We start from the raw sequence: 16302 nt of genomic DNA, 5'->3' as shown, positions 1-16302 counted from the left end.
CGCAGGGAGCAGGGAGGCGGCAGCCAGCGGCAGGGCCCCGCACCGCCCCTCCGGGCCCCGCACCGCCCCCCCGGGCCCCGCACCGCCCTCCCGGCTCCGCACCGCCCTCCCGGCTCCGCACCGCCCCCCCGGGCCCCGCTCCGCCCTCCCGGCTCCGCACCGCCCCCCCGGGCCCCGCACCGCCCCCCGGGCCCCGCACCGCCCTCCCGGCCCCGCTCCGCCCCCCGGGGCCCTGCACCGCCCCCCCCGGGCCGCCTTTTTATTTTTAATGAGGGAGAGGAACTGATTTTCCGTCATACTCCCAGAAGAGGGAAGTTCCGCACACGGAAATCTGAAGTATAATCGCCTCTCTTAGGCAACACTACGAGCAAACCCGTGGCGCCAGTTTTCGCTTCGTAACTATTGTGATTTTTAATTGCGCTGTGCCCTTGGGAGACTGCAGGCAGGCCTTGTGGCAGTGCCAGGTGCAAGGCCGCACCTTGTCTGGAAAGGCCTTTCTCCATCCTGCTGAGTAAGGGAGCAGGTGACTGGGGGCAGGCGGATGGGAAGCACAGGGTGGGCGACGACGCACCCATCTGAGCATGCTGCCTGTCACTTACTATATACCTCAGTGGTGTATTTGTTGTAATAATAAAGTTGTAATAATAAAGTACAAGCTGGCAGCAGGATAAGGTGCGTACTCCAAATAGCTTACAACAAACCCATACAATTTTACTGGGAGCAAATGAACATATGATGAGTGTATTACGTTATCAACAGCCGTTGGAAGCAGCACAAATAAATACTAAAAACATAGGACGCCTGTATTTCAGCTCGTTTCTTTTAGCTTGTACCTTGTGCTTGACGCAGTGCCCAAGACAAGTCACGTTTTTTAGGCACACAGAAAAGAAGCAATAGTCTTTAATGTCTTTACTTCACTGGCTGTGCAATTAACTCTCTTATAAAAACCTGGGAGGGCAGGAAGGGACAGCCGTGGCAGACAGTTGATTGGAAAGCTGTATGGCATTGCAGAAATGGAGAAATAGGGAAGGGTAAACCCAATGCACTGAAGGCATGACAGCCTTGGGCAACGGGAGAGCGTGCGGCAGCGTGTAGGAAGGAATCCCCTCAGAACTGAAGCTTGGAATTGCACAGAGCTGTAGAGACCAAGGCAGAAAAGCATTAAGCACTGCTGGAAGAAGATGCAGTACCTATCAAGGGATTGAGGAAATGGGGAAAATTACAGCATTAATGGGAGAACCCTCAAGATTTTCATGGCAGTGTCTTTCTCAAATAATAAATCAGACAGTTTCTACAGGGACCAGGTAAATTTTTTTTTTAACTTTTTTTTGGTTGAAAACAAACACCTGTAAGACTGTAATTCTGTATTAGCTTGTGGGTATGTGAATATGCTGTTATGGTCTATGGTAAGAAATAGCTAGATTAAATCGGTCCTGTTATTTCCTAAATATCTGTAGCCCCTTTTGCTCAGCTTTTATTCCTGGACCTTTTAGATACTTTACTCTCTTTAGGACATTTTTAATGGTAAAAAAAAAAAAAAAAAGTCAGCTTTGGAAAATTAAAAACTTTTTGACTGCCCCAAAGACAAAACTATGCCATCATCATATTACACAATCACAACTTGAATTTTTGAAGACTCTTTGTCCTTCTGATTTAGCTCTTTCACCAGTAAAGACATTCTCAGTTTAAAGAATAGTTAACACCCTCCAGTACCAGTGATTCGCCAACTATGGATATTCTGCTGTGTTCCTGTCAGAATGCCTTGTCTCCAGGGTCCACACTAGTACTTTAGGTCCTCCATTTTGTTGCCTAGGTTTCCTCCGTCAGTTTTCAAAAACGTAAGTGAAGTCAGGAGAAGAAAACTTCTTGAGATGTGCAGTTTTTGAGATAAGCAGTTTACTCATTAACTACACCACCTGACAGCTGGTGTCACTGACACCTAATACCTCATACCACCCTTTTGCTTTCTCATACTCATCTATCCAGTATTGTACTACCACTCCCCAGATCTGTTCCCTCCTCCAGATGTAGAGGCTGCAGTTTTCCCCCTTTCTCTCAGTTTCAGGTAAAGCTCTTTATGCCAATGCTACTGCCAGGACATAGTATCACCAAAATGACTTCACGAATACCTCAGTGGGAAAACACACCAATGGACTCCTTATAGCAATGGTTTTAATACACGTACTGATCTTCATTGTTTCGTCATACCTTTGCTTTCCTTTTCCTGGGACTAAAATTCCAGTGAATTCCCCAGACCTCTGCTTCTGCACTATCTCAGGACATGTTTTAGCAAGAATCTAGTATATCATTAGTCCCAACGCAGAGGGCAACCCCATTGCTACCACAATATCCTTATTCCCTGCAGGGCTAGCAGTCCCTTGCTAAATCCAGCAACTTCCTCTTCTACTTACGACAGTGTGATTTTGTTTGCTCTGATGTTACATTCTGCTTCACTTATTCCTAGCTCTGTAACAAACATGACTCAATTCCATTTTCCCTTTACTATAACTTACACCACCTACACCCTGCATTCTCCTATTTACAAATGTAAATATGAAATGGAAAATCCCTTTCCGTGGGTAATTCTCAGGCTTTTCTTCAGATTCCAAGTACTCCTTTCAGCACCTTCTCCACCAGCATTGCTGAGTTGTGCTTCCAGCTGCATCTGTGTTCTAGTAATCATTTTTGTGCGTTCTACCAGACAGGATTTTATTTAAACAATATATTCTTGAAAGGAAAAACAGATACTGTAGCATCAGCCTACTTCAACCATCACCACTCACTTCAGATGCTTGTGGATCAATGACACCTGCAATGAAGTGCCCAATAAATAATTCCTCTGGCCTGCAGCCTGCTCCTTGTGGTGCTGCCTCTTTCCCAGTGTTTCTGGGTATAGTTTTGGCAGTAGGCCACTTCCAGGTCCATGACGTTGCACTGGTCATACATCAGGTTACTTAGAAATCTGAGGAGGGACATGCAGCATGGTACCGACAACCAGAACAACTTCATGAGCCTTAATCTCCAATTCTAGACCAAACTGAGGCACCCTGGGGAAAAATTAATTACATTCTTTTTCTGTGATGGTACAACCCACAGTTATGCTGTGCTTTCATCCAAGAATTCCTCAGTTTGGACAGGAACATTTGCCAACAATCATCTATTTATTTCTAGCTTTTGGCTTCCTCCCTGCAAATACAGTGCTCACACTTCTGTCAGACCTCCCAAGCATGCACAATGCTTCTTTTCCAATAATACAGAAACTCAAAATAATGACCTTTACTCACTGTGGAAAAGGCAGCACAGATCTCCTCTTTACCAAAATTGAGCCATGGAGCATATGTACACACATTGTGATTCAAAAGCTTCTAAACTACATAAAAAACCAGTTTCATCTGCTTAACCATTTCTGCCACTGCCTACATGGCTTTTGTTTGCTTGATGGGGTGTCTAAAACACCAATCTGTAACAACTTTAAAATGAAGCTATTGAACTGGCAAAAAGGTCAAGCATTTGATCAATTTACATGACCACCTGATACTATTACATTTTGGTTAACAGTATTTTTCCTGACATACAATAATCTGATAGATATAGTGGAAAAGACAATTCTCTAGAAGATCATTTAAGTTCAAAAAAACGCCACTCCAGCTACTGAGCGGTCTTCTGAACCTCTGAAAACTGAGAGGGAAAATTCTCATCTGATAATTTTACTTTTTTTTTTTCCATTCAATATAGACCTTGCTTTTATTTAATTTCTCAGCATTTTGTTATAACTTCTGTCACCATTAAAATACAAAATCTTATGGAGCAGTTGGAATGATAGGAAGATCTCCAAGGATTTGTTCATATGAGAAAGTCACAAGCACAATTGTCCCAATATAGTTGCACAAACCAGCTCCCCAGAGGCAGCATTTTGATTTCTCACTTAGTATCTCAACAGAACTGAATTGGGAAGAAAAAGCACCAATTCCAAAATAGACATTCATACAAGGAACTAGTGAGTGTGCAACTGTGAGTATGTCTATTCTTCTATAATAGGTATAAAGTGAACAGTAAGTTTTGCAAGTATAAACCAAATAAATTATACCACCTTAGAGGCAAAAGCCCTGTGGCAGAAATTTCTGTACTCAGTAGGACAAAGCCAGGTATGGAAAGCTTAAAAAATGCCGTCAGTGAAAGGTTTGGATTTTTGTTTGGTTTTCTAGAAACAAATGAGTTTTGAAAAATCCCTCTGTTACATCATGAATGTGCCCAGCCCATAGAGATTATCTTCTTTTGGTTCCATAAAATCTGTATGGGCTATATCCATATTTTTCTAAATTCTTTGAAAAATAAATGCTTTTATTGCTAACACCTTAGCTAGCCTTCCCTAACCAGCTATAATTTGTTTTCATGCTGAAAAGTCAATAGAAGTTTAAAACAGTTATGATGCACTTAAATTCTTTGTGCTTCTTCCTCAAGACCAACTGCCTATGAAATTAGGCCAATATAAATTACTGTTACCGACTAGACTTTATTGCTCTGTTCTTATGCTCTTTTTTAGATACATTATCTTGCATGAGGTTACAGTTTTGTACTATGTGTGCAGTTCAAACTGACAGCCAGGAGAAGCTTCATAGAGACAATTCAAATTATTACCATAAAAATCCTCAATTTTCTTACCAAGTAATCTTTATGATGCAGATTAAAGAAGCTGTGGAGAGAGTAAGCAATTATTCTGAGGTAGTTCCTATGGAGATGATGTTACTGAAAAGCTTCTTGGTAAACAGAGCAGACAGGAATAAACAAATTTTGTATGAGGTATTAGGAAATGTGTAGTATACTATGACCTTGAAAAATAGTCCCTGCTGTTTTCTTAAACAAATGAAAATCCATGCTGTAGAGAAACCAGCAAGTTTGCAAAGTCAATTTTTCCCTCTTGTAAAATCAGCAGCCTGTTAACACAAAGGAGCCATTTCTTATAGAGCACCTGCATTTTCATCTGTAATAGGGTTCTTGTGACTTGTCAACACTTTTTCCAGCATATGGATTATGCCGCTTACCAAGCTGAACAGTGAGTCAGTTTTGAACATTGCTTTACAAAGCCTGAATATTCTGGTCCACTGCTCACATGATGCAGTGTAGAGTGGCTCCACAGACATCCTACTCAGGATCTGGTAGGATGTGTTCCAAGACAAGCATTTTCAATTATTTCTTCTTGTTCAATACATTTACATATTTCTTAATGGTTTAATGTGTTACCCATATTTTACTTTTGAACTTCATCATCATTCTATTCTGCTCTTTCTCTCAGCTCAGGTTCTTTTCATCAGCCTTAGAAGATTCAGTGGGTCAATTTTTTTCCATTAAATAATTATCTCGCTATTTCAATAGCATGTAGTTTTACAGTAAACTTAATAGTATTTATTACTGAAAGATGACATTAGTTTGATGCTTAATTATAGCTGTGGCGATCCTTTAAAAATAACATAATAAAAACATCAGCAAAACACATTCAATAAAAAATAATTACAAAACATTTTACTCCTTTTCAATTTGACCCTGTCATCACAGATGCAGAAGAAAATGGTCCAGCTGGCTGTCACTTGCAGTATCTATCTGCTTTCACTTTTGCCCTCCTGTATGGAAAAAGTAACGAAACAAGATGATTTCAAAGGTCTTTTCCAACCTAAATAAATCTAAATCTTGGAATCACAGAATAAGACAAAAGCCAGGTGTAGTCATATTTGATCTGCTTCAAAGTGTTAAGGAAGCATTGAAAGCTATTTTTCTTAAACTTTACTTCAAAACACGTAAAAAAAAAATCTAACAACATTTTGCATTTATTAACTTTGTTTTCTTAAGGAGCTAGGACTGCAATATCAAAAGTTAACCTTGTCTTTAGTTTCAAATCATCATGAATTGTTTTGCCCATTCTGAGGCACAGAATACAGATTCAGTGTTATTTGAAACTGACACCCACCTGTGATGGCCCAGAAGTGTTCTCACATCATTTGCAATTATGATAAATAGCCTTTGGCATTCCACCCCATGAGTTAATGTAAGTATTTACACTGTATGCCAATACAAAACATTTTGAAAATTCAAGACAGTTTCTACAGTCTCAGCTCCGAGTTGGGGCGGGGGGGGGGGGGGGGGGATCCCCCGTTACTCCCACTAGATAACATGAAGGCTGTTCTCCATAAATGCTCTTTCTCTTAAAAAAAAAAAAACAAAGCAAAAAACAGCTTTCCCCTCTTCAAAATATTCTTATGCCATAGGTATTTTAAAATACTAAAAATTAGCTTAATTTTTATGGTTAAAAAAGATTCACCTTCAACTCCTCTATACTAAACAAACTGAACAACATGTCCAGAATAATTAATTTCTGGGTCAATCCAAACCTGAAAATTTCAGCTAAAGAAGTGAAAACTCAGAACAAAAAAAATAAGCCAACCCCAGAACTTAGGCAGAACACTGCTCAGCACCCCATCCCCCTGAAATCTAGCGCTCTTTGTACCCCAAGTTTACTCTAATTCCATCTCCCAGTACTTCTCCAATCAGCACATTATTTCTTGTACTTTGAAGTACCTGTCAAGCAGCATTTCGTGAAAAGTGCCTTCTTTCCTGGCTTTTCTAAGGAGTTTTGTATCTTCTTTGCTTATTTTAAGCTTTTTGTCTTGAAAGCTTTGGAATTTCTTTCTGTAAGGGCAGAAGGGGAAAATGTAAAAAAAAAAAAAAGTGTAACTTCTTTGAAGTTCTGTGTTTCAGTAAAAGAACAGCTGTCATGTTATGCCAAAACTGAGTTCTTCATCCAGTGTGCAAGAGCTGATCCACACACCCGTCTAATCACACTTAATTCTCATCGGTTTTTACAAGTCTCATCTCCATTTAAAGGTACGTGTTGTTTTTTTCCACCAGCATACTGTGTGGAGAGGGGTCTTTGTTGGTGGGGGGCTCTCTTTGCTCAAGGGTGGATCTTTCAGTTTTCTAATTAGGATAGTTCACACACAGTGCCAATAATTTTCTGTTTAGTCTCATTAATCATTTGGTTCTCTTTGAGATTATCATGTGCCCTAGCTTGCCATATTTATGGTATCTGTTCTTTCTCCCAGGGACGTGTTTTGTTAACAGTTTGTAAAGATTTAACTAACATCCTCTGTTTTCAAATTCTTTCTTGTTTTTCACTATACTTTTTTTTTTTCTATCTCTTTGTTTTTTAAAGTAAATAATTCCTATATCAATAAGAATCTTAGCTTGTATTACAGAGCAGATGACTGGCCTAATAAAATCCAACAAACCACCCCAATACCAAATATTGCACTAAGACTTCTGTAGGTGAAAACCATTTAGGGTCTTTTTGGTAGTCCAAATGGGAATGAGCCCCTACATGATTAGCATGATGTGGTTACAAGTTCTAAAGAGCTGCTTCTTTAACTACTAGCATGACAAGTCAGGGAGTGAAAGTGTATTGGGTGTAGGTGGCAAGGTGCTGATGGTGGAGGACTTGCAGGGGTGGCCTCTGTGAGAAAAGGCCAGGGGCTGCCCTGTGCTGGACACAGCTGGCTCCACAGCAAAGTCCATCAGCAAAACATCACCTCTGTGAAAATGTATTTAAGAAAGGGGAAAAATGCCAAACAAACAGAGCAGAGAAGAAAAAAAAAATAGTGCAAAATGGCAGTGTGAACATCAGGGACAGAGGAGGTGCTTCAGCCACTGAAGCAGATATTCTCGTCCAGCTTGTGGAATGGACCATGCCAGAGCAGGGGAAAAGCGAGAGAGGAAAGAAGTGGCAGAGAGAAACCACTATGTATTGACCCATACCCCCATCCTGCTTGGGGAAGCAGGCAGAGGAGTCGAGTGAAGCTAAGCTTGGGAGATGGGGGAGGGAAAGGTGGTGTTTTAAAATTTTTGTCTTAGTTTCTCACTACCAAATCTAAAGGGCAACAAATACAATTAATTTTCCACAAGCTGAATCTGTTTTTTCTGTGACAGTAAGTGGTATGCAATCTCCCTCTCTTTATTGCAACCCATGAGCTTTCCCATGCTCCTTTCTTCGCTCGTCCTGCTGAGAGGAAAGTGAGTGAAATACTGGGGTGGGAGTTTGGCCCTTCCACCAAAGGCAGCCCCAAAGAGAAGTGAAAAAAAATGGTACTTGAGCCTGTAAACAGCTCTAAAATACATACACATAATTGATTTCACACTGTTTAACATTTCCTTTGTCTTCTTGTGGAACATCATCTTTCTTCTTAGCTTCTCTTTCAGCACAAGTACGAATCTAGTCATTGAAAGAAAACCAAAACAAAACAGAAAACACCTTATTTTTTAAAACCAGAAGTTACAGGTTAAAGATGACAACATATCCTTCATAAAAAAATGAGTCGTGATGATTTACTAAGTACACAGCTTTCAAATTGGTTAATTCACAACTGGAGACAACTGCAAAAAAAGCAAGAGCTGCCTGAAGCATGGGAAATACTAAGTATAACCCTTGATACTATTTGAAGACATAATCGCCTTCATCTCAGAGAAGCACCATTACAATTCTTAAGTTTTAGCAGAAGTAAAATGCTTTTTTCAGAGACTGACTAAAAGTATTATTGCTCTGTCTAGTAGACACTTGGAAGCACATGTGTATTTCCCACGTCCAGATAGAGTCAAGGTAAGTCTTCATACATTTTCTTACTTAACCGATCCCCTTCTGCATCATTCTAGTAAACCCTTCTCTGTCCCTGCTTCACTCATAATTTATCTCTTCCATACCAAGCTATTCAGAACTATAGGGAATATCACATAGACTGTCTTGCCCCACAACATCTTGATGTTCTGTGGTGGTAAAATATCTTCCTGTCTCCACTGGAGGTATCTCAGTTTATGCATCCCTGGAGTTCATTTACCTTTCTTGTAGCCAAATCACTTGACCGCTTACAGAAAGCTATTATAACTGTATTGACAGTCAGTTGTAGCACATAGACACCCGCTTGTTTGAATATTTCTGCCAATCCTGTATTAATTGTAAAAGTTATAGTTTACCTTTATCATTTCTTCTTCCCCTGCCGTTTTGCTTTTGGCTTCTATGTCTCCCTCTTCATTACATCTAATAAAACGGCTATTTGCTGCTAGTAATGCCATTTTCTTCTGCAGAAATAACATCATATATTATTAGTATAAAGAGTTTGTATATAATCCTCGATTCATACATTTACCCTATACGATACACCAAAACACTCTGTGCATGCATTTTTTATATACAGAGACTCAATAGCTAGCCAGCAGACTTGCTGGGTCCTTCATTCTTAAGATGCTTATCGCTGCCAAAATGCAGTAACTTGAAGTATTTAAGAACTTCCAATTATAGTAAATGCATTGCAGTTGGGAAAATTAAGGTTAAAAATTACAATATGGAAGAGACTGCAGAAGGCTGTTACTCCACAAAGAACACCAACATAGATTAACTCAAAATGCTGTCAAATGCTAGGAACATCAAATTAACTATTCCAAACAGCTTACATCTTGGAAGACAGGTTCCCATTGCTCTCTTGATCCTATCGCATCTGAACGTCCAACAACAAGTCCATCTGAATTTATACCAAGGTATTTGCCATAACCTGACTTCAGAGCAATCCTCAGAGAAGAAATGCAAGAACACAATAAAGAACGTTTTTAATTCAAGCAATTCACAATATCCAACACATCAAACACATTATTAGTAGACAATGTATTTCAAGAGACTATTAAAACATTTATTTACACCAGAAACAAGGACAAAAAATATTGAATATTGTAATATTGTCACGGTAATTACCTTGTATCAGACAACTTCACTGCTGTAAACTGTTCAGGAGGACTAGGGCCCTCATCATCTATGAATCAATTTTCCATCAGTTAGGTACAAAGTATTAAACACACAACATTTTAGCCTGTTAATACTGCACTTCCAAAAAGAATTAAACAGTAGCCATTGCTAAATATTATGGAAAGCTGCAATACTTTATTCCTTTAAAAATTCCTTTTTTTAATATCCGTTTTTGAAAACGGAATGCAGGTGCTCATTTATGTTCATATATTTAGTGTTTAAGGCAAGACACCAAATAAAGAAAAAATCTTCTGTAAACAAATGTTACCAACCTCCCTATCCCTCAAAACCAAAAAGAGATAATACTGTCATCAATGCTGTGCTATCACCCTGGAGCTGAAACACACTGTCAGGGTTCTAGAACAGTCTTTGTCTGACTGATGGCTCTTGAATTCAAAGTAATGACAAGCTAATTATCCCACTACATTAGTAGCCCACTTGTGCAGCAACAAAACAAGTATATCAAGATAAGGATGCAGCAATAAGCCTTTAAACTCATCCGCCTCGAGTTTCACTCTTCAACTGACACCATAAAGATTTTATAGGATTTAATAAAAGTTATACTGCTTTTTATCCAGTAAGTGGTATGGCCATTAACAGGTGATCATCTCCAATGCAGTTCAATTTATCGTACACATAAAACAGCAAGAAACTAGATAAGTGAAACTAATTGGCAGTCATTAAGTTTAAGTCATCTGCAAGCTATGGCTAGGATTATTGCGTTATTTGTAATAAACTGCTTTTAGCTGTAAAACTGCTTGCCTTTAAGTGATGCTGCTTTTATGCCTTTCATTACTAGAACTGCTTATTTCTAAATTTCCTGAAACAAACCTTTATGTGGTGCTCCAAGAGTAAACAAGCCGTTGTCAAGGGCATGGATGTACGCTCCTTTATCCATTTCTATAGCGATTGTTCCTGTAATTTCACCGAAGTTACTGATAGCCCACCAATTTCCTAAAATACAAAACCATGACAGTTTAATCACAACTTCTGATTACTGTATTTCCACAGATGTTTTGCATCTTCTCTGAGATTTGAAATTCTAAAGATACAATTGCCATTGCTATCTCAACATCTTTGTGCATTTATTTTATAGTACAGAGCCAGTTTAATGGTGCTGCTGCTGAATCAGAAAGTCCTGCTGCTCTGCCATCCCTAGTTACAGGCTTGGGTGCTTCATCCCTTCTTTGTGTTAGCAAGTTGATCCATTCAGCTGATGCTGCAAAGATACACCTTGCAAGGAACAGTTTTGGGTTTTTTTTCCCCCTCTGGACCAACCTCGTGCAGTTATGAGGCCACATCCAATTATTAGATTCTCCAACACAACAGAAACAGATTAACTATCTCATCTGCTGTTAAATTACTTCACCTGAGCTGTAATCCTTCGACTTCAGTTTTCAAGCCAATCTGAGTTTGAATGTTTGAGCCCCACAGAATTCTACCAAAGTCAAAGGCAGCCCTACCCATCTGCATGAATTAAAATTATGACATTTATATTTTTTAAACAGCAAAATTCTCTCCTGTGTATTCTCTTACAAATACTTCCTACCCGATTAAGATAATAACTATTTATAATTCATTTGAATATGGCATCTTTTTTCCACATGGTAGATTTGGCAGGTCAATCTGCCTTGAACAGAAATTATCTTCCCCTATTTTATACAACATATGGAGCCAATTGTCTTGTCCTATACACTCAGGCTTGCAGATCAATGTATGTTTTTTCCAACTCTCTGCTACTTTTTTGACATCTGGCTAAACTATGAATGTAGAACATCTGTAACATTCTTCTAACATAAGACACAGAGCCTATTTTCTCATATATTATTAACATAGGGATGACTTCCCCTTGCACTACTTCAGCTTATGCCTATATACACATAACAAAAAATGACATTTTTCTCCAATGTGCACTGTGCTACAGCATGCATCTCTTATGACTCTGTGGTTCTTTTTTAGCTGTTTTTGTTTGTGAACTGTGATCAATCAAGGACAGGACAGTATTGAAGGGCAACAGTCTGTCAAGTTACGGCTCATGACCATAAATACTTTGATCCCTGTATTTTATGAAAAAGGAAAGTTATATTTTGTTATTAATTAATATTTGTGTCTTCAGCTTCAATTAACTGCAGCAAATTTATGATGTGAACCCCTCACAGCACTCAAACAAGTAATCAAATTAAAAACAAATAAACAAACTAACCAAGACTCCTTTCCTTTTGAAGGGATTAAGTTTTGAGCAAACTGAAGAACGCAGTCAGAAAGTAACATGTGCCAGGGTATGAACAGAAAGCACTGGTGGTCCAACCGCTAATTGTCAAAGTAATAGTTACAGAAGGTGTGAGTTGTTTACACAGAAATGCACTCATTAAATAACAGCATTACAGTGCTAAAAAGCCTCCCCTCCTGAAGCAAATACCACAGTGGGAGGGGGGAAGAGATCCAAGCTGATAAACAGCTTGAGATTATATAAGAACATCCTTCAGCTACAAACATAAGTGGAAAATCCATCTCGCTGGTGTCAGAAGTTCCCTTTGGAGTCCAGGAAGATCCCAACACACAAACTATACCTCATGAGAAATAGTTACAAGTCCTACAGGGACCACGCTTGGTTTACCAAGTCCTATAACAACCTCTTCAGCTTCTGCCGTCCCCTACCGTTTCCTCATTGTCACACAATGCCTGGAAAGCAGCTCACCAACAATATCGAGTTGCTCTGCTGCATCCTCTTCCCTTTTCCTTTTCTTCTCCTTGTGCTTCTTCTTGCTGCAAAGGGAGGTACAAGGAAATAAGCATGTGCGTTCGCCCCGGCCCTGCCCCAGCGCGGCGTCCCTGCCGGAGCCCGAGCGCAGCGGGCCACTGCCACCGGCCGGGGGCACCGGGCTGACCGCCCCCATCCCCTGCCGGCCCGGCGGGCCCCGGCACACCCGCGGCGGCAGCTCCGGGACGGGGCGGCCCGGCCTCCGAGGCGACCCCAGCGCAGCGCGGGGAGCCCGGCCAGCGCTCCGGGAAGCACGGCGGCGGCCGCCGCGGGGACCCCGGGGCAGGGGCCGTGGACAGCCGCTCCTCACCTTTTCTCTTTCGCCCCTTTGAGGACGAGCTTGGTAGATTTCACGCAGGAATACTCCGCCATGTCGGGCTACGGCAAGCGCGGAAGGACACGGCCGGCTACGCCCCGCCGAGCAGACGGAAGCCCCGTAGCGCCAACCTTCCCTCCGGGCCAGCGGGCTGCGTGCGCCGCCTTCTGCAGGGTGTTGTGGCCCCGGCCGCAGAATTTGAGGGGAAAAGTAAAACAAGAAAAGTTTAAAATTACGTTGAAGAGCGTGTGCCCTTGCACCTTCCCCATCGACGCCTGGCTTGGCTCTGCTGGTTGCTCTGGCACTTTGCAGAACTGCATACCCCTAGCACTAAGGAATGAAGAGCCTACAGCTTCTTTAGCATGTGGCTGCAACGAGCTTGTGCATGTGTGTAAAGACATACAAAACAGACACGAAGCAGAGCCCTGGGCCATGGGCAGCAGGCCTTGCCTGCGTGGCGGCAGGGATGGTGAGGGCAGCGTTCCCTGAGGGCTGGGCAACTGCTGGTGCCAGGCCGAAACAAGCCCGGGTAAGCCTGTGAAGACAAGTGGGGAAATGAGGCTCGTACGTCAACCCAAGTGCACCAAACTAGAGGCAAAATGAGGTTTATGACAACTTTTCCCATTCTGTTAGCCACTCGGTGTTACACAGAGTAAAATCTACCTCAGGTTTTCCTTTTTCTTACACAGTGATCTTACCACCTTCTCAGTGGGTATCACTACTCCTTCTTTGGGGAATGGCCTTAGTAGCTCAGGTGTATTTAGACTCCCAATTAGAGCAGTAACTTGTGTTCAGTCCTCCGGTCTGTTTGACTTCACACTAATGGAAGGGGTTTTGTGCCCAAAAAGTTATCTGCTGATTGTATTAGTCGGTCAAATGAAGGATACCATCCCTATCAAATCTAGTCTGGCATGTACACTTAGAGACATAGTTGTACTGGATTGCTTGCTTTTGGTTTCTGATTTCACTACCTATGCTTGCAAGTACCGAGCATCTCAAAGGTATCGTATACAAAAAAGAAATGAAAGTCTTATGGTTATGTCAAGGCCTTGAAATTCACTGAAATCTTGGCCAGGTGATAAAACTCTGCATGTATAATGTCCCAGTGAACAACCCTGGAGTTTGTGGATGACTGCAGGTGTCTTCCACAGGCACTTTGATTGGGTCCAGAACCCTGCCACTTCTCCCCAACTTTCAATCTATACACCTAACATGACTAACCCAATATTTTTATCTGTGAAGCTGGAGTGGTTCCACCTGCCATGTAAATTGAAAGCAGCCATAATGGACTTTGAGAGTTTTTGGCAAGTCCCCCATTTTGGAGCTTTGGGGAGAAGGCGGCTGGGAGGAGGCATGGGCTTGTCAGCAAAAGCAATGCTTGAATCAAGCTGCTGGTGCATGTAAATCCAGAATACTTTTTTTTTTTTTTTTTTTTTTTTTTGGTGCCTCTGGTATACTGTCCTACTAGTGTCTTAATCTGTTGCAGTTTGTCAGTGAAAGACAGTCATCTCCTTGATCAGCGTTTGGGCAGTGGATAACTGGAAGCAGTGTGTTGCTGTAGTAAACAGTATATGACTTTATTGATTTACTGACTTACCAGTCCCAGAAACTTTCATCTTGCAATGAGTTCTTCAGTAAACGCTGAAAAAATAGCAGTTCAGAAAGTTGCAGGTGATGATGGACAGCTTGCTGACCACTTCTGATCTCTGCATGGAGCTGCGATCAGGGAAGTACTGCATTAGCAGTCTTGTTTCCAGTCAGGTTGTGAAGGTCCCGCATACTTACTGTACATGAAGGACCAAAGAAGATCCAGATTTCCAAATACAAGATGGAGATACCTAGCGAGACCACTAGCAATCCATCCACTGACTTCAGTATCACCCTCAAGCACATTCTGTTTTCTGTTCTCACATTTCTAGATATTATTGCATGACTTCTTCTAGAAACCTTTTGATACTGTCTTACAGTTTTACAACCAATAATAGAATGGTTCTTCCTTAGTTTGCTTCCTTGTTTTTGGTGGTAGATACAATGCCTTGTTCACTGTTAAAACATTTTAATCAATATATTCATGTTTCGTTCTACGTTCTCATGTCTCCAGCCCCTTGGAAATTAATTCAAGCTAACCTCAGCATTGAGCAATTCTAGCAAATATTTGACTCTCGTTTTATCATTAAATACTTTTTGCTGGTTCTAGACAGATATGCCTATAAGGCAGAAATTTTAGTAAAGGGAATATGAAAAATAAGAGCAATTATGTAGGAATTAGAAGAAAACACAGAGGAAATGAGTGAAGCAAAAAGAATGTCTGTCGGCATGCTGATCACTCAGCCACCCTTGCATGCTCACTTGCCCTTCAGTATTTTGGTTATTTTGGGGGGTTTATATTGAGGTTTTTTTAGGCTTTGATTCTGTGGAGAGCAAATCTGCAGGGGCTCTTTATTGTTTTTTTAACTTTAACTTTACAACTTTATTTCTGATAGATCTTATTTTTTGACTGCTGCAACTGTAGCATTTGTGAGGTATTTGTATGCTCTTGTCAAAGTGTGTCAGTGTATGTTAGTATACCATGAGGTGCACTTCAAAGTATGCAAGCACTTGCCTGAGAGGTAAGATGGGAGAGAAAAAGGTAGTATTTTAGTATGTTATGAAACAAAGATACCTTGACCACTTTTCATTAAGAATATAAACCATATTATAATAGGTGTAATAACTTTGTTATTAAGAATTATCTAAGTTAAATTATTGTTTTTTCTTGCTAACTTTTAAAAACCAAAAGAAAGTAAAAAGTTTGTATTTTAACATACATTTATAGCATATGATGATACAACATTTATATATGATACAACATTTATAGCATATGATAGAAGTTCATGGGCTTAATATTTTTTTAGTTGTCCACCAGATGTTGCTATAGCCACAAAAATAAATGCAGATTAAGTCATGTGAAAAAAATGAGTAGTTTTATTTTCATTACAGATCACCCTTACTATCCTGATCCTGGAAAGAATTACACACATGCTTACATTTTTGCATTGGGAATATTCCCGGTGAGTTCAATTAAGCAACTCATTCTGTGTAAAATTAAGTATGTTTATAAGCTTTTTAGGATGGGGCTATATCAATTATGTTTGCTGTTTTCTCTGTTTGCTCTTCTGTTTCCTCCATGTGAAGAGAAAGAGCGAAAGACAGAAGGATAGAGATCATAAATGTCTAATTTTAAAAGAAATGTACATTTTTTTTCCCCAGGTCCCCATAATGTAAAATATATCTTCTTGCTAATTAGTATAATTTTATTTAAAATTCACATTGTTTAGGTTTCCTCTTTAATTTAGTGACTCCAGCCACAAATAGGCATCACTACAGTATATACAGAAGATGGTAAAACCT

At 40.4% G+C, this 16302-nt stretch overlaps 1 protein-coding gene across 1 annotated transcript; it reads right to left on the bottom strand.

Annotated features, from left to right (window-relative positions):
• Positions 1–2707: 2707 nt before the first annotated feature.
• On the bottom strand, positions 2708–13036 carry FRG1 (FSHD region gene 1). The gene is made up of 9 exons (XM_037381823.1): positions 12907–13036; positions 12534–12601; positions 10667–10789; positions 9785–9842; positions 9490–9604; positions 9013–9117; positions 8166–8257; positions 6571–6681; positions 2708–5618 (listed from the first exon to the last, which is right to left on the bottom strand). The coding sequence occupies exons 1-9, from the start codon at positions 12966–12968 to the stop codon at positions 5582–5584; spliced, it is 771 nt and encodes a 256-aa protein (XP_037237720.1). The 5' UTR covers positions 12969–13036; the 3' UTR covers positions 2708–5581.
• Between the last annotated feature and the right edge of the window lie 3266 nt (positions 13037–16302).

The sequence above is a fragment of the Falco rusticolus genome, chromosome 1, assembly GCF_015220075.1.
Source record: "Falco rusticolus isolate bFalRus1 chromosome 1, bFalRus1.pri, whole genome shotgun sequence".
Lineage (NCBI taxonomy): Eukaryota > Metazoa > Chordata > Aves > Falconiformes > Falconidae > Falco > Falco rusticolus.
The sequence above is the reverse complement of the archived record's forward strand: the minus strand, read 5'-3'. Positions and strand labels throughout refer to the sequence as shown.